General features: G+C 40.6%; 1 protein-coding gene across 1 annotated transcript; it reads right to left on the bottom strand.

Moving 5' to 3' along the window:
* Positions 1 to 2,700: 2,700 nt before the first annotated feature.
* On the bottom strand, positions 2,701 to 19,400 carry LOC126336840 (60S acidic ribosomal protein P0). The gene is made up of 7 exons (XM_050000921.1): positions 19,294 to 19,400; positions 18,990 to 19,084; positions 18,564 to 18,739; positions 13,951 to 14,185; positions 4,175 to 4,360; positions 3,375 to 3,533; positions 2,701 to 2,992 (listed from the first exon to the last, which is right to left on the bottom strand). Exons 2-7 carry the CDS (start codon positions 19,041 to 19,043, stop codon positions 2,849 to 2,851), a joined length of 954 nt encoding a protein of 317 aa, XP_049856878.1. The 5' UTR covers positions 19,044 to 19,084; positions 19,294 to 19,400; the 3' UTR covers positions 2,701 to 2,848.
* Positions 19,401 to 19,699: the final 299 nt, after the last annotated feature.

Genomic DNA, 19,699 nt, shown 5'->3' with positions numbered 1-19,699 from the left:
CGTCGAGAGCTTCAGGTTTAATTATTGTTGCATAGTGTCGTATTTTGCAGTTCCACGAGAGACTGTTTTAAATGTTTTTTGTTAATTGAAATGCCATCTCCATTTTCTGGACTCTTGATCTAACATTTCTTTTCATTACAATTTTCTGCAATCCATTCACCTAAATATTTAAATTCTTTTACTTGAGAGATTTCTTTGGCACTTCCTTGCAACTTTCAGCAGAACTTTATGTTCACATGACATTCAAAACCCTTGATGTGCAACAGACATGGTAAACACTACCTCACACTAGTGTCTGGACACTGTCAAGTCAGTACATGTTCCAACTTGATATTCCGTGTCTCGATGGATCAGGCAATTTACATCCAATGGTTGTAACATGAGCAGTTGATGCAAAAGAAATTAATATTTTTTGGTCACACCTCAAACTCTTTCTTTAAAGAATTTACTTAGGCACTAATATCGTTCCTGGGGGGAAGGGAGGTGTGTATCAGATGATATCTACTTGCACCCTGGAATAATGGTCTCTTAAATGTTGGGAACCACTGACCTACTGCCTGGAGCACAGATCCTAAAATGAAGCATTTAAGGTGATGCAAATAGTCAAGTGCAACAAATATGTTGAAACATCTTTACTAGCAGCACTGAGCAAAACAACTCATGAAAGCACTTTGAAAATCACAAGACTTATTTTTTAGCACATCACAAATGTTCTTTAGACCCTTTTATGTCAATCCTTTAAAGATTGTGCAGATGAAACATCGGAAATGGCCTCTCATATGTGCAGATGCATTCATTCTTCCAAGGCCATGCGTAAATGGAAGAGGAACAGAATGCAGCTCAGTAAGGTATTCTATGCCACATAGTTTAGTGATCCAGAGTATAAAAAAGTTGTAAATGTATTTAATTGAGAAAATGAAAGCATGAAATGATTTTTTTTCAACGAGTAAGCACATTTCACTAGCAATTACATTTTTACATGGACATTCAATTTTTATTCTTTGAAATTGAATATTCATTCTTTTTTAACCTTGCAATACTGTATTACGCACAGTCCTTGTGACATTCTAATTATTTTTTGTATTTATTCTCAAAATAAAATTTATACAAGGAATTATAATTACAATGTACCCTGGATACTGCACGGAATCTGCTATGTGCAATGATGCAGGAACAATAGCCATTTCACATGTGGATAAATCAGGGAAAAAATATCTTTACGCCAGATAACTACTCACCACAGTGGTGGCATTAGTCACACAGTCGAGAAGAAACAGGAAGCTTGGATTTGGTGGTTATTTTATACATATGAATTTACGTTATTTCAGAGCACATTGAGGATTTCTCAAGAACATCTAAGTTACAGTACAGTTTCTAATAATAAAATGACAAACAATACTTAAATGTTTTGTACTTTTAACACGTGCTACAAAAGTATGCCATTTTAAGGCACCACACACTAGATGTTTCAAAAATATTTCTTTATGACTTCATGTAATAAAATTACAGTTAATGACATACAAGTGATGGAAGCACTCAGCACAGTATAAGGATTTTAGTTTGGAGGGTATCAACTGACCTTACTGCACTTTAACTGCAATGTTTTCTAATTCACTCAAATCAATACTTATCTATTCATACAAAAATCTTTTCAGATTGTGGGGTATGATGCAAAAGTATCATTATTAGTGTCAAAGGAGCAAGAGTAGCTTCTGTGGTTTCAGCACAGGCAATCCTATTTAGAACACAATCCCTAGCTGCTCAAATAAGTAGTATTTGTTATTCATTTACTAATATGCCACGAAAATCTGCCAGATTTAATACTGTCCCACACATGCATCTGCCACTTCCTCTTGCCTTAACAGTGACAAGTGAGAACTGAAATTTGCCATGGTTGTCCAATAGTAAACTGTAGCCTATGACTTCAGTATTGTAACCCCTCAAGCAATGAACAATACACAATTCCATAGCACAACACACTGTATGAAGCACCAGTACCTCAACAGACACTGCTACCACTGTACCATGTAGCAAAGCCCAAGATTGCAGTGTTACATATTCTGTTTTTGAACAGAAATAATTTGGAACATTACTGGTCTATTGCATTAAATGTTGAGGAATATATCTTTACTTTGTTTTTAATGTCCAGAAGAACTGTGTCACAAATCAGTTTGGTAACAGTGGAGTCTGGCAGATTTCAAAGAACTTTGAAATACATGATCACTTATGAAAATCTTTATTCATTAGTGACATGAAGTCCACGGCAGTGTTAGATTGATATCAATCTTAGTGATACAATGGCTGCAGTTAGTGGCTACAAAAATATGGGGTCACTTCGAAGTCAATCTTAAGGCATTCCCTAATATTTTCCCTCTACTTCCATTCTCTCTTTGCCAAGAGAAACAGGACAGGGAAAGTATTCTGATAGCACCTACTACATAATAGAAACAACCACAAAGATAAGATTTCTTCCACTTCTGAGAAAAGAAATCATTTGCTGCTGAAAATCCCAAGCTTGAATACACTGAGACATGTCATGTAGTGAAAATCTTTATAAAGGCATCTGGAACAGCATTCACACCAATCAGCAACATGTCACTGAAAGTTTTAATTAAGGAATGACAGGTTAAAAGGCATCTGGAACAGCATTCACACCAATCAGCAACATGTCACTGAAAGTTTTAATTAAGGAATGACAGGTTATTTAGGTTATTTCAGTGTTTTATTGGTATCAGTCAAGTACAAATGTACATGAGTTTCCATGGACAATACAGACAACACAGAAATCAAGGTACAACTTCCAACAAAACTGGAATGGTGGACTCTAGTTCTCTGTTAACATTTTTAATTAATCAAATAAGCCAAAGCCCATATCCTCATCACTTTCACTCTCCTCCTTAGCCTCTTCCTTCTTTGATTCTGCAGGAGCGGCAGCTGCTGCTGCTGCTGGAGCAGCTGTTGCTGCAGCTACTGCAGCGAACTTCGATGGATCCTGGAAGTGACAAATTTAGGTCTGCTTAAAAGCACTGAAATTTTCAACTGCCCCAAAGTTGCCATACTGAAAGACACTTCATTAGTGAAATGACAATCAGAAACAAGCAAACATGGAAAAATAATGGGCTATATATCAAAGGAAAATTATGTTGTGATGAGATGTGGCTACTCAGACAGCACAGATATGCAATTTTCAACTTTGCTGCTGCCACTGGTGGGTTCTGCCATTTCTGGCTCCAGTGGTTGGTCAGACAGCATCAGACACAGTTTTTGTCATCATTGTGACCACACACATCCTGTAATATTTATATGTTACAGGAATGAAACTGATAAAACTACTGTTTTAAACTATAAAAAAAGACAACCGAACATGTACATACCTTAAGGAATTCTTTGACAGTCTGAGCTTCCTTAAATTCAATTTCAGTTGTAGCAGCAATGGCCAACAAGTTCTTGAATCCATTGATAATGCTATGAGGTGCTGATGCAATAGTTGGATATCCAATGGACAAACAAACAGCAGCCAATCTGCATACACCCTATGAGGAACAAGCATTTTAATATCAAAATTACTGTTCTTACAAATTTTTACATAACAGAAGACAATCACACCAGAAATAGAACTGCACCTTCCATGGAAACCCCCATAAAAAAACGAGCTATCCTTAGGGAAAAAATTAAAACCGAACACTACATACACCGGCTATGTTTGTGTATGTCACATGAATAATGACTCAATATATTACATTTCACATGAATTACTGTTAATTAGAATATCTGATATTTGATCAAAAATTTGATAAGACTATGACAAAAAGCTTAAGTAAATTTACTTTATAAAAACAAATTCCATGTCTAACTGTACGAGCTCCAAGCCATTTTTGAGGTCTGTTAATGGCACAGGCACACAATCTCCAACAGTATCATGGAGTAAAATCATGTTATTTACAGATTCTCCAAGCTGGTGAATGCTTATTTTAGGAAAACATGGAATTTGAGGTTGGAATTTAAACTTCATGCCTTACCCCCACTGGAATATAGGAAATATTGTGAAAAAGTTATGTCAATTTCATTTCATAGCTAAAAATTTGTTTCTATGATACCTAAAATCAAATATCAGGACATACATCTAAACTATCACATAGCATGTATCAGTAACACAATGAGTCCTGGAACTTACCTCCATGAACTTAACTCTGAGATCTTCAGGTTTAATATCCAATATGGCAGGCTCAAAGATGGTACCTGAATCGTACACCATCTCTACCACTAAACCATAAGAAAATGGAGAGATGTTCAACATGTTCAGCAGTGCTGCATCGCTAGCACCAACCTTGTCACCCTCTTTTAAAATATGAACATCATTCTGTAATAAATAACAAGTGGATTGTTGTTAAATGAGTTTTACAATAAAATGATCTGTGCAGTTTCAAAGTTTACAACAAGCACAAAAGCACCTCAGTTACCAAAATTACTGTTTTCTGAACAAATTAAGATAAACACATATGGAAAAGCTGCACTGTCAGCAGTTATTTAGAACATACTGGTGGAGTTATTACAGTACTTTAAACGATAATTCTAGTTGCTCTACACCAAGCTATTAATGGGCACTCAGCAGCCGAACTTCCCGAGCAGGGCCTCCCGGCCAACAATGCCATATGCTCATTTCGTTGCAGTGGGCAGATTACAATTTTCCTTTAGAATAGTTCAGTATACATTTCCTTCTTACACAAATACTGCTTTAACAAATGCACACAGGCTTCAGCTCAGTTCAAAAGTTGGGAATTCTGCAGCAATTTTCAACATTCAATATGCATGTTTATGACTGCTTTGACAATGAACACTTATGCCTCTTACTAACCGGTTGCTTGAATTACAATATTTTCAGTCTCTCAATTAGACACTGGTATCAAACCAGACCACAGAAATGGTACAGAATATAAAATCCTTAATAATGACTAAAGCTAGTCAATCTCCACTGCTCAGACAGCACTTATGTGCATATATCATCCATGCCACTGCCAACCTGGTGGGTTCTGCCATTTCTGGCTCCAGGTGGTTTATCAGATAGCATCAGATTTATTTCCTTCATCACAGCAGTGAACAAGAACCATGTGGAGTTGCATTTTTTTTTATTTGCAGGTTTATTCTTTCTGCCTGACAGTAACAAAGTGCACAACTGATTAACAGCTTTGGCTGGCTTCAGCCCCTTTCATACTCTTGTTTTCTAAGATAGGATCTATCATCAACCTCTGTGAAACAAAAGAGAAATGCTGGCATAAAACCATTTATACTTTTGATTTGTCTTCCTCTGTCACACAAGAACTTGTTTGACCTTTCTCAGACTGATTTGCAGTACCAGACGAAGGGGGTTTATTTAGTTTAATCTTATCAGTCAACATGGAATTTGAAACAATGGCAGAAATGCTCTAACCCAGTTCCTGTAAAAGCCAACATTATGTATGGGTATAATAGACGAAAGGAGGAAATAACACAAACAATCTAATAACCAACAATTTGTTGCTTTGAATACAACTGTTCTATTTCTGCCTAGTTTACAAAATGTTGGAAGAACACAAGTTAGCTTCCTGTCACTACAATACCATGCATTATTAAACAATCACACACATTACAGGAGACATCAATACTGAATAGTGTTGCTGTACAGAAGAGCACTTTAACTGAGCACTAGATGGTAAAAAAGTGCCAACCTGCCTCAAGTGTAAATAAGTTACTCTGCCTGAGAAGCTTTTTTCACAGACAAAACTTAAGAGGAAAACAACTAGCATATTACCTCATGAACAGATATGTTGGCCAAAGCCCAGCTTGCAGCATGGGGCAGGGTTCAGTGAAAGAAGTAGGCCTATTTAACAAATCTGACACTTATCCAATTCAAAGCTTCGACTGCTTCTAGGTACTCTTACCATACTGGAACACAAAGGCCTTGAGTCTAATGCTGTGTTAACATCTACTCATGGCCACAAAACCTATGATCAGCAGCACTCTTGCACAACCTCAGCTAAATGAGTACATGAAAATGAAAGTTAAATCGAATCAAATTCATCTTTATTGCCTCAGCCCTGGAAGAGTAATATATACAGGTCTCCCCTCCACTAGGTCATGATACCAACTGCCAAACAGTGTGAAGTTCACAGGTAAAAGAAAACCAGCTGAGCCAACTCACACCACTTAAGAAATCTGTCAGGAGAGCCCTCAAACCAACAGTCTTTGTGGAACATTCTTGCGTGTCCAAGAAAGACTAGAGTTTTTGAAAATAACTGTCCGCCATAACAGTTAATGTCTAAAATACTTGAAAGTGAGGTACCTGTACAGGTAATTAAGATGGTCTCCAGATCCTCAGCAATCTGATATTACCACTACACGTAGTAATAGTTTGAACTGCTACTAAATTAGTTATCAATTTATATGGTCTATGAAAAACATTTCTCAGAAATGATGCTCCACAGCTTGCTCCCCAAACTAAATTTCAACCATATTCTAAGCAATGAACGCAATGCCCAACTACAGAAAAATGTATGTTAATGATTATCTTACACTGTGAAACAAACTTAGTCCACTGAAATGTTGACATTCACAATCAAACCTTCACGACAATACTTTCTCTAAATTTCACAGCAACTATTTTATTTTTTATCTCAAAAGAGGTTGTGGCGACTATCGACCAGGTCGCGGTAGTATCTTTGTTTTTGGCAAGATCTTTTGACCAGTATGTGGTCGCGCGCGAAAGGGTATGGACGTGTACCAAGAATTCAGAATGTAAACAACTGTATATGTGTGCTTACGAGAAATAAAATAGTGTTTATTGCATGTGGTGCAGCGTGCATCATTGGATTCGGCAATCCTACAACACTAAACCCTTATTGGTGACCGAATTTTGTTCGCGAGTGCTACAACGAAATCTTATACCGTCGAGCAGTACACAATGGATCGCTTGGCGCCTGCTACACCGAACACGTGCCAACTAAGTGTTCCAACGGACGCTTCAGCATGGTTTTCCAATTATCCACCTGGCGTCCGCAATAGTTCTACACAGTTTCCGAACAAATCGACTAGCTGTACTCAATTATACAATTCCACAGCTACGTGTGCCAGCATCATGTACGAACAATAACTGTCCGTTACCGTACATGAGTCAGCCGTCGTGTGACAGTGTTCCGTACCATCAGAATGTTTTCCGAGCACAAAACTTTGACTATGAACGTATTACGTCCAATATGAACTTTCCACGTGTTCCGAGTGCTCAACAGCCGACACAATGTGCTCAAACCCCAGTGACTATGTTTACAGGTTTCCCAAGTGCAAGTGTGAATTTTCCACCCGAATCAGTGACTGTACAAATCGAGCCGGACGCTCAAGACAGGAGAGTTCATATTTCTGCCGGAACTCCGGATTTTGCACCAACCCCCCTACACTACCAGTGTCTGCTTTATGAGTGTTTCCGACGGTACACGCCGTTCCTGCCGTTCAACAAATATTAGGTGATTAACTATTTTAATGCACCTGCAGGGGAGGGGCCCGGAAACTTTATTCCATCGTTCGCTGCACATCGGTCGACTACGGTCGATTCTACCACGCCGGTCCAGTCTAAGCTCCTTGGCGTTACTCCGTCGACCGCTCGATTCGTTGATTTCTCGACCAAGGTCGAGAAACAGCCGCGCCTATCGTGCCGCGTGCCACTGACAGTGGCGGAAGCTGGTGCACCGCTACTGCACCCGAGAATTACGTTGCAGAACTATGGACAGGGAGTGACAGTTTCTGATAAACATTTATGTCAAGACTTTCCCACCCGTTGGCTGAAGCTACAACCCCTTCGCAAGGATCACCCACGCACATGGTTTGCCTTGGTCGACCACGTCCTGCAGCTACACGGTGTCGCCGACGACAATTCAAAGTTCCTATGCTTACTGTGTCACCTCCATGACGAACTGGATCTGATCTGCAACATTGTGGCTTCGTCCCCCGCTACGGACAAATATGCGTTCGCCCGACGCACCATCCTCGAGCGACTATCCACATCGACAGAGGAAGCTATCCGCCTCATCAGTCAGGAATCGCTGGGATCCAGGTCCCCGTCGCAACTCTGGAGTCACCTCCGCGCCATGATTGACACGCATCACATGCCGGACATTACACTTTGGACCATCTGGTTGCTGAAACTTCCCCAAGTTCAACTTCACCTTCTACATGTAACTTCGGCCCCACTAGATGCCAAACTGAAGATCACAGACCAGCTTTACAACATTCTGCGGCCCCCCGCATACCCCCCCACGGTGCCCTCAGGCATCAGGGGTTGGCACACCTGCGCGGCAGTTTCCATCATGCAGTACAGAGTGCGCACGACTCGCTCCACGCATGCGTGCGGAGCCAACGCCGCCTGGCAACCACTGCAGTAACTCCTCTCCTACCAGCACTACTGCCATCGGAGGGAACTACAAACAAGTCCCCTTCCACTGCCGCTTCGACCTCAACCAGTGCGACGGACGACGTCACGCGCCGGCCCCCTTGGTGTTATTTCCACTAACGCTTCGGCGACGCGGCTAAGAAATGTCGTTCTCCATGCGCGTTCCCAAACTAATAACGCGACCCAATTCAGGCGCTACGGGCCGTGTTGCACCGCACAGACGCCTATCACTAAATACTACTTCTCACGCGCCAGGACGCTTGTACGTGAAAGATGCAGTGTCTTGCCTTTCATTTCTAGTCGACACAGGGGCCAAGGTTAGTGTGATACCTTCATCCGCAAGTATTAAATTCGAGCTTCAGCCTTGCCCCCCGCTTCGAGCTGCCAATAATTCCCTGATCCGCCCTCATAGAATAACAAATTTAAGCCTTAAACTGCAGGACATTAATACGCCCTTACAGTGGACTTTTGTTATCGCGGATGTGGATGAACCCGTGCTTGGGGTAGATTTTCTCTTAGCCCACACACTGTCACCCAACCTACAATGAGGTACACTAACCTTTAACTCGGGAGACCGTACCACCGGTTCAGATATCTTACCCCTCTCATCCGAAAGTGCCATTCTGCTGTGTGAGCTAGCGGAAACAGCTGTTGCAGTGCTTTCTCTTAGATCACGCAACGACAGAATTCGGGACAGCAATGAGGCCCTCCGCTTACGCATAGCCGCCGTGCAAGCCAAGCTCACGGACGCGCATAAGCAGACTGCCCAGTTGTCGCACACGGCCACGCCCCCAACACCTGCACCACTTCCTCGCACCTGCAGCCGACGCCGAGTAACATTTCTACTGCCGGACGGAAGCTGTACCCGCGACGCTACCAGGTACCCCACCGGGCTCTTCGACAAGAACTACCAGTGGATCACCGCCACTGCTGCTGAACTGCCGGCGTTGGACACACACACATGTGCATTTGCATTACAAGTTAGTCACAGTGCATCGGATGCTGGTCCAGCATCCCCATCGGTGTTCGCAATCAATAACGGTATTGTCCACATAATAAATACCACAGAAGGCCCACTGGTACGTGCAAAGGCTAGGCGTTTAAATCCGGAAAAACAAACACGCCAAAGCTATTGTTCAGGAACTTTTAGATAATACTACCCGCCCTTCTAGTTGTTGGTCGTCACCCATTCATTTGGTGCCCAAGAAAGATGACACTTTCCGCCTCTGCGGTGAGTATCGGGCGCTTAACGCCAGAACAATTTTAGATAATTATCCCGTCCCAAATATTCAAGACTTTGCTTCCCAGCTGCATGGGGCACAAATTTTCAGTGTAGTCGACTGTCATAAGGCGTACCACCAACTGCCAATGGCACCTGAGGACGTTGAAAAGACTGCTATCATCACCCCGTTCGGGTTGTTCGAGTATTTGTTTATGCCATTCGGCCTTAAAAATGCTGCACAGACATGGCAACGGTTCATCGACTCGCTGGTTGGAAAACTGGACTTTGCATATGCGTACGTGGACGACTTGTTAATTTTTTCTTCCTCCTCGAGGAACATGAACTCCATTTAAATACAGTGTTCCAACTATTAAAAGCAAACGGTATCGCAGTGAACAATACTAAGTCACAACTACACCGCACCAGTGTCACTTTTCTAGGCCACGGAGTTTCTGGCGACAGCATCCGCCCCCTAACTGAACGGGTCGACACCATTAGTAAGGTGCCTTTGCCCAAAGATTTTCAGGGCCTCCGCCGCTTCCTTGGAACGGTAAATTACTACCGTAAAGATATTCCCCATGCCGCCGACATACAAACCCCACTGACGGATGCCCTCGCAGGAAAAAACACATCAGGGTCTTGGGCGGTCACGTGGACTCCAGATATGAGTCACACATTTGATAATCTAAAGTCAGCCTTACAGACGGCTGTTACGCTTGCTCACTCCATTCCTGATGCTCCCATCTCGCTTACTACAGATGCAAGTGATACAGCAGTGGGGGCAGTACTTCAGCAATGCGTGGGTTCTGTTGTACAGCCACTCAGATTTCTCTCCCACAAACTGCCCGCTTCCAAACGTAAATGGTCAACCTTCGACCGGGAACTGTTTGCTATTTACGCTGCTATCAAATATTTCCAAGACGATATCGAAGGTTGCCATCTCGTGGTATTTACCGACCACGAGCCATTGGTTTACGCTTTCCGTAACCCAGGTAAGGACTCATCCCCGAGACGTTTTAGGCATATGGACCTTATATGTCAGTTTATGAACGACATATGTTACGTCAGAAGCGCAGACGATGTCGTCGCTGATTTTCTGTCCCATGTGTCGGTTTTATCTTCACAACTGGACCTCAGTGAACTCCCTAAATTGCAGACAGAGGATACTGAACTCGCAGCATTGCGTTCCGATATCAAAACAGGACTCAAACTAGTTACGGACACTTTCTGGGTTTTTATCACCCATCTGGTGCGACATTTCAACAGGACGCATATGCCCGGTGATTCCTGCACCTCTCCGTCGGGACATATTTAATAGTATCCACGACTTGGCACACCCGGGCATTTGCGCCTCCGCATGTCTGGTATCTGAACGTTTTGTTTGGCCTGGGGTGATAAAACAGTGTCACAGTTGGGCACGGGCATGTGTGGCTTGTCAGAGCGCAAAAGTAGGACGTCATGCACAGCCCCCCATGGGTACGTTCGATGTGGCAAAATGAAGATTCCAGCACACACACAACGATATTGTCGGGCCCTTACCCCCCTCAGGCCCCTTCCGTTACATACTGTCCGCAATACAGGTTTACCTGCTGGGTAGAGGTAATTCCTCTCACTACTATCACAGCCGATGCAGTGGCACGAGCCCTGTTGTTAATGTGTATCTCGCGCTTCGGCTGCCCAGTCTGCGTCACCACCGACCAGGGCCACCAGTTCGAGTCTGCCCTCTTCCGAAAACTTTGTGAACTGTGTGGGGTGAAACGATTTAGGACTACAGCATACCACCCCCAGAGCAATGGGCTTGTGGAACACTGGCACCGAACGCTTAAAGCTTCCCTGATGTGCCACGGAGGTGAGTGGGCCGATGCCTTACCATGGGTAATGTTAGGCGTTCGGGCCGCGTACAAAGAAGACCTTGGCACATCCCTGACAGAGGTATTGTATGGAGAACCGCTCACACTCCCAGCAGAGTTCGTCGAGCCTTCACTTCCTCCAGATCAAATCTGAGACTCGACATTCGTCGGGCAGGTCAAGGAGCTAATCGCTAACATCTGCATGCCTCCTCCTCGACCACACACGCCCCCTCCCGTATTTCTGCATAAGGACTTGTCGTCGTGCACTCATGTCATTGTGCGTGATGACACGTTCGAAGTGCTCATTAACAGCACGCCTCTAACGGTATCTGTCTGCCGCCTCAAACCTGCATGGTCTCTGGGAGAACAGACTACTCAAGACAAAATAGACAACATTTCTTTTTCACACTGACAGCATCACAAATTAAGTGATCTCTTCAGAGCTCTAATCTCACCCAATCTATCTAATTTTTACAAACAAATGTTTATGAAATAACTCCTTTTCTTCAAATAGTTGGGAGGAGTATGAAGATGTGTCAGTGTGACACTTTGATACTGGTTTGCCAACCTCTCAACCAAACTGTCACATTTCAATCTAACCCATACCTCAAAGCTATACTACATAAATTGTCACCACAATAGATACTGCAAAAATACAAATGATTTTTTGTCAGCACTCCATTCTGTTTTTGTTAGTGCATGCATGTCACAAGCCAACATCTGTACCTTATAGGACAAAGCTGACACCTGGTATCTTTAGGTTAAAGTGAGCTAATGTGCCTAAATCTTCATTTGCTTGTAACACTGCTCAGACTGAACCTAAGTCCAACTGTCATCCAAGCTACTGCCATCATGGTGGGTTCTGCCATTTCTGGCTCCAGGTGGTTTGTCAGACAGCATCAGACAGGTGTTACATTCATCACAGCAGTGAACACAAGGTCAACACAGGCTTTGACAGCATCCCCTAAATTTACACCCACCATTTGTACAAATTTATTAACTGCAACACTATAATGAGATGAATTCTTAAATATGTCTTTAACAGATGTCACTGACTCAATTACAATGACATTCTTTGGACTTTGACAGTCATTTACCAATTCTACAACCTAATCCAAAGCACTAAACATTATCCAGAAATTATTTATTACAACAAACTTTCTTAAAAGAAATTCCACTAACTAAGAAGCTAATATTATAAAGATTATCACAGTTTGTGACAAAATTAAGAGTATCAAGTATATCCAGACCGGGAAATTCACATTCTGTACCATAAATCCTACCATACCAACACCCCACAGAATTCTGCTTCTTACAACTATTATTCACTTTGATTAACCAGTTCACTGGCAGAATTTACAAATCTAACAATAACCAGATTAGTTTCTAAGCAAGTAACAGAGTGGTGTGAATCACAAAAATCATAGGGGGCCAATGTTATATTCCCACTAAAATCCCCTTATTAAACTGAAATCAGGACAAACTTCAAGGTTTGCTGAAATCATGCAGGCCAACACCTAATTAAATGTTGTAGCGGAACAATGAAATATCAAGCTCTCCAATAATGCCACAGTGTAATAGGTTATATGACCTACACAAAACATAACAGGCATGGCATAATTTGCTCACAGCAACAAACTTATCACCTTAACAATGCAAAGTCTGGGGAAAAATGCCTTAAGGAAGGCTCAGAACAACTAATCATACCCTGGCTATATAAAAAAAAGGTTACTATTAAGCAAAGCTGTCACCAAGCTTAACACCACAGTGCTTTAATATGCATCACCGTGGTGGTGGTGTTACACCACTGCCTTTCTCCAAACTCTCAACTGACCCAGTATGTTACAGGGGCACCTCCAGTTTAACAACACCTAACCACAGAGTAACTCTGAATTCTCTTAAACATTGCCAGAGGTGAAAGAAATGGCAAGTGACAATCTTATGCCAGATTCAAAACTTAGAACTTTCAATTGATCAGTAAACAATGGCTGACCAGTCTTCTGAGCACTCCAAATGAAGCATCTATAATTATGACAACTGCACTAAGTCTCCAACACAAGTTCTTAAAATTTGGCCATTGAAGCTGAAGAAAGCAACATTTTTCAGTGCTGGACGAAATTTTCCAGCTTTTATGTGACAACAACCATGCCGACAATTTCTAACTTAGGAGCAAGTTTGAACAGCTACTTCCCAGACTTACAGGATCTGTCAATCAGTTCTAAAAAAATTAATGATTGTGACTGTCTTGGTAACTTTCAAAAGCGCTTTTCTTACTGAGCATTGATCAAAGCAGAACTGGTGCTATACAACCTCAGATACTTTAGAAGCTGCCAACCAAGAACTCTATCCATAAACTCAGGGTATTAAAAGAAAGTCAAAATATTCTTAACTTCCAACAAGTAACATTTTAGTTGACAACTTCCTCTTAACATTTCAGCAACTATAAAAAACTGAATACTTACAATAATTTCAATTGTTCCCTTGGAAATCTTCGTGGGAATGGATAGGGCCTGGAAGAATGATGTCTTCTCTGGCCCAAGACCTGTATTTTGAGCTGGAATGATCACAGGGCAGGGTGCAATTCCTCCATTCCTTGCTGGAGCACGTACTTTGTTTTCCAAAAGCTTGTCTCTAACTTCCACTAGGTCTCCTCGTGTGAAAACAAAGCCAACATTCCCACGAATATGTGGCAGCAGCCTGTCAAATCACATTAAATAAAACTTATCAGCTCAAGTTAAAATACGTACTAATAAAGAAATCCATAATCCTTACCAATGCAGGGATCTTTTCTTCAAACTGAAGAAAGATATGGAACATGATTAATTCATATGGGTATTATTACTTTAATGTATTACAAGGTAACATGTTACATTTATGAAACAATTATCTTGAGGATGTGAATGAACACAGTACAGTGTTAAGAATAATTAGCAGTACCATCTCCATTATCAGGTACAGCAATTAGCTTCCGTGTGCCTTAGCTTTTAATTTTAACCAGTTACTCCTAACTTTCATAAATGGAAGTACATGATGCTTTCATTCGACACTACAAATCAATTTGTGTTTTGCTTACACTTAATGAGACAACGAAAATGTACATATTAAAACAGATGAATCAGTATTCCACCTGAAGGTACTATGAACAGTGAGCCATTGGGGATTTGATTCAACCCGTCTGCTTTGTCCCATAACAACAACACAGCTCTCAATATCTAGTGGCTAACCTCAAAGAAAACTTACTTCACACACCTATGTAACTCGCGAAACACCACCGAAACCAAAACCCAATTTTCACTAGATCAATCAAAACAACAAACATACCACGAATTTAAAACAAAAACATCACAGTTATTATGGGATACAACCAAAACCAATCACTTACAAACAAAAGCCTCTGACAAAATCATGTAAGTTGGTCACCCCCCCCCCCCCCCCCCACACACACACACAACCCAAAAGCATCACTATAAGAAACATCCAACACACAAAAGCAGAAACCATAACATCTCACTTCCACATCCATATTACACCACTAAAATGAACAATCCTACACAAACAACCCATCAACCTCCACCACCAGAGCGTGCCATCAAAAACAAGACATCTCACATGATGAACTCAAAAACACTGCCCCATAGTGGTATCACACCACAATGACATTATGTCACTGGTCACAGCAGACAAGTGGAATCTGATACTTCCAATCATCCACGAGTGCTTTATTGTAATTCACTTGGTCCTCCAGATTGTGAATTATAAAATAGCCATTACTGATTTCCCACATTTCTGCTAACATAAGTATTTACAAAAAAGGGTTTGATCCAAAGCTCTGGAAGATAGTATGGATATTATAATAAGCAGTGATAAATTTACAAAATCAAACAATTCATGACTCAATTACATATTAGATAAAATATTTTACCATTCAAGATTGTATCACATGACGTGTCAATTTTCATAATTCTGCAAGTAAAAATGTTTTCCTAAAATGCTTTCATTGTTTCCTTTCTAACAACTGTAGTTCAAATTAAAACAAACCGTTTTGTTAGAAAGGAAGTAATATCCTCTTTTTAGCTGACCACCATTGCATGTAAAAGCAAGAGGTGGTGGATGAAAAGAGGTTCAGAATTTTAAAAAATGCAAAATCTTGATAAATGATAGTTACACATGAGGATATGCACTTTTCAGAATAAAACATTGCTATTCACCATCCAGTACAGTTACAGCACCAACACATTTTAAATGCTGGGGAGCAGGAGCTGGCAACCTTTCATTTTACACTGTTTAGCTTTGATGTATTACATAAACATCAAAATACTTTATTTTTTAATACAGGCTTTCTGAACTCATCACAATTTTAGTTTTTAAAACTTAACATTCACTGAACATAATGCAAACAAATGACTATGCTACAGATCAGCCATTTGACATCTACTTTCATCTTACAACCTAACCTACACCTAAGGCTACACTAGGCAGTCATTTGTCACAACAGGAACCATTATCACACTAAACTACAACCGCCATATGGAGCATTACTTGCCAAAATTCCAAATGCCCTGAACCACACAATGACAATGTTCATCTGTGCACTTGCCAGCAGGCTTGTGCACATGCACAGACCTGAATTTGTGTATGAGCAGTGCCTTCTCCCACTTCTGGCTACTTTAAGCGTGGCCGATTGTCGTATGAGCATGAGCAGCAGCAGTAAGTAGCCACATGCTACCCAGAAAAAAATTTCCGACACACCCAAGCTGCCAGAGTCGCACATGTGCAGAGCAAGCTGAGTTATTTTGTGTGTGTGTGTGTGGGGGGGGGGGGGGGGGGGGGGGAGGGAGGGTGTATCTCCACATGACCCATGCATGTGTTTCATGGTCTCTTCGTTTACACCTCCCAGGTCAAATGAAAAATTTCTGTGGTTGTGAGCCATCAGGTGAATATAATACATTCTCATAATCATGAAAAACCAAAAAAGTAGTTCCAAATTTGTTTTCATATTATTTCCACATTAACAACCAACCATTAATGTCGTAATGAAGACATTTGTCCATTTTGTACAGAAATTTGCTTCTATTAATTTATTCCACTGAGGCACTATTTTATTTTAAACTTTCATTCTGCACTATTGATTATTTTCAACTTTATTCAATTTCAAGTGTACAATTTTATTTCCTGGGACAAATGACATAATACCACAATAAAGATCTAAACATGATAATACAGTACTGGACCTCCAAGAAAATTGGTATCACGAAAACCACATAGGAAAGCTGAATATCGGGCATCTGGACATATGTGCAGAGCAGAATGAAGCATTTTAGTATGGTTTGTGAAATTCTGATGCTGCTGGAGTAGTATCCAATGTCCTGTTCCTTTTTATGACACTAAGATCTCTTAATGCGATGTATGTACATACAAACATACGCAAACACTGACTTGAAGCTGACTAAGTAGGCAAAATTGGTCAGTAGTTTTGAACTAAATATTTTCTTTCAAATATATTGACAGCTGTAGCAGAATTTTACGAACCAGCCTTCTGTGGAACAGAATTTTTCGATCAAGGCACTTGTCTAGTACTTCATCTAAGCCTTAAGTTATTTCTTAATTTGTGTTTACATCTTAAAATTTATAGAATGCCATTCTATGCTAAATTGTAGACTGGCAGCATACCATGTTTTATCATTTTAGCTCCCCACATGGCTTTATATTTATTCCTAGAGTAGAATATAAACCGTCAGTTGTAAAGTTTATTTGCCTCAGACAACCTGCTTTTTTTTCTCATTTTGAAAAAGTCACAAAATTAATTTTACTTTATTCTGGTGTAAAATACACAAGAAAACTTTTTTGCAAGAAATTTGTATTCCATCTTGCTAGCTTTTTGCAGTGCTGTGTAGATTTAAATCTAATGAAATGCTACATAACAAAATTGCAGAGTACAAATTAAAAAAAAAAAATAATGTCAGTCACCACATAGCAAAATGTTATGTTACATTGAGCTGTGGAGTCTAGTTTTTAAATGAACAATACACCAAGAACTTCTTATCTGGATAGAATTGATAAAACAATTGCTCTAAGTACAACCCTGTATGTCCTCTCAATAACACAGCATAGGGCTGCACATGGTCACATGATGCCACACCACGCACGAAATTCCACAGAGAAATGTGAAAAAGCATATGCGCAGAGCAAGCACAAACTGCTCACATCATCTTAACTGCACATGTGCAGTACAGCCACTTGTCTGGCAACTGCTCGAACGAACCTAGAGATAATCTGGTAAAATACTGATCCCTTTCAGATCACACTGCATGTAATCTAATTCAGTAGTATTTCTGGTGTGCAGAAGTGACTAATAGATACCCACTGAAATTAATATAAGAGGAAACTGTATGCCATCATAACAGAACTTACACTTTTTCCATTGAAGCACTGATCACACAATAATATTGTACATATGAAATTGGAATAGGTTCAACCTATACTAGAGAATATTCATATTGTTTCCCCTCTTCTCTGAAGCTGGATAGGACCAACCACCCTTTAACGTAGCCCGAAAAAAATGTTAGGAGGCAACAGTCCTGTCATGAGCTGGTGACAACTAACTAACTTATCCTTGAAGAAACTGATCCCTTTTATATACTGTATTCTACATGTACTGAAATGTGATGTCTGTGTTATGCCTACTATTTATGTGATCCTATTGGTAGAAATGGGCAGGTTCTTTGAAACAAACTTATCCCTGAAGTGGAATATTTGCACAGCATCTAAAGATAATTTCACAACGCTGCTAACATTGGTTTCATATTAGGCCTAATGTGAACACAGCTTATCAATGTTATTGGGGAGCAAGTGTGGAAGCCTTTTTAGTACTATGACAACACGAAAAGCTATAAAGGCCTTAGAGACACCTAAATAAAGAACTTCGAAAAAGTTATACACAGACAAATAGACAGGAAAAATCCCACAGAGAATAGCTTCAAATTAATCAATAATAGTCATCACAAAATATATACAGATAACTGATAGGCTTGTTTAATAGCAAACAATGAAAAAATTCTCTAACTAAAAAACTTACTTCTCAAGAGCAGGATTTCGCTCCAGATGACCCCTGATGGCTTTCCGCATCATGGTGTTCTTTCCCATCAGCACTACAGCGCTGTCTCTCAGGCTCATCCTGATCTGTTGCATTTGCTTTGAACCAACATTGTCGGCACCGACGATAAAACATTTTGGATAGTCGTCCAGTAATTGCTGAAGATCAAAAATATTTTTCAGCAAAGTTTTACGTAGACTTTCAATCACAGTACTTACATAGTTATGTATTTGTTAGTCAACATAAGCACACTTGTAAAAGGCATGCGACTGACAACACTAATTACTACGTAACATAAAACGTCAGGACATTGTCGCAAAACGATTAAAGCAAATCGCCTTCACGTGTGATATTAAAATTATAATTTTGATGCAATTGCATCACTAGTAGCCTATAGTATATACTCACGACTAGTTTTGTGAAGTAATTGGATTTCCATGTTACTTTGTCCTCCCTACCCATCTTGTGCGTGTAAGGACTTCTCTAACGAGACAATTTAAGGACTGCAAAGAAACCAATACTTCACACATTACTTCGCAAGCGGCATGGCGCGAAGCCACGTCTTTTAGACATTTACAATTCAGTACCACATTAAATATCATCGAACAACAATATTTAACCTTTCGTGCACATTAAGTACACTAAATGAAGGATTTTATGCAAATGATGTACAAGGTACAACAGGATTCCATAACCAACCCATAACACCTACCGTCAACAACCCTACCTCACATGCGGTATACCAACTGGAAATGAACGAACGACTTCCCGTGACAAAGCACCTCGGGTACAGATGCGTCCACACACAAGCAATGCACATAGGAACACCAGATATTCCACAAAACATTTCACGCTTTTATATATTGAAGGTTTGACAACCTAGAAATATCATTAAATATTGAACGTGTGCAAGCATCTTACTGCAAATGATGTTAGGAACAACTCCGTTTATAGCTGGCAAAACTGTTGTTTATTAAAACAGGTTGGTTTCGTGACTTCAAGCCGCATCATCAGGTGAACAATGTTAAAAGATGATGGGCCATCACTGCTAGTCGAAATTTATTATTCAGAAAATATCGTGAATACTATGGCCACCGAAAGGTGACGAAGACGTGCCC

The sequence above is a fragment of the Schistocerca gregaria genome, chromosome 2 (genome assembly GCF_023897955.1).
Source record: "Schistocerca gregaria isolate iqSchGreg1 chromosome 2, iqSchGreg1.2, whole genome shotgun sequence".
Classification (NCBI taxonomy): Eukaryota; Metazoa; Arthropoda; class Insecta; order Orthoptera; family Acrididae; genus Schistocerca; species Schistocerca gregaria.
Note: the sequence above shows the minus strand (reverse complement) of the source record. Positions and strands in the feature narration are given on the sequence as shown.

Excerpts from the sequence above, each read along its gene's own strand:
- LOC126336840 (XM_050000921.1), bottom strand. The coding sequence starts at position 19,043 with ATGGGTAGGGAGGACAAAGTAACATGGAAATCCAATTACTTCACAAAA. Across the intron at positions 14,186-18,563 it reads CGAAATCCTGCTCTTGAGAA|GCTGCTGCCACATATTCGTG; the intron begins GTAAGTTTTTTA and ends GTGATTTGACAG. Across the intron at positions 2,993-3,374 it reads CTGTCAAAGAATTCCTTAAG|GATCCATCGAAGTTCGCTGC; the intron begins GTATGTACATGT and ends TGTCACTTCCAG.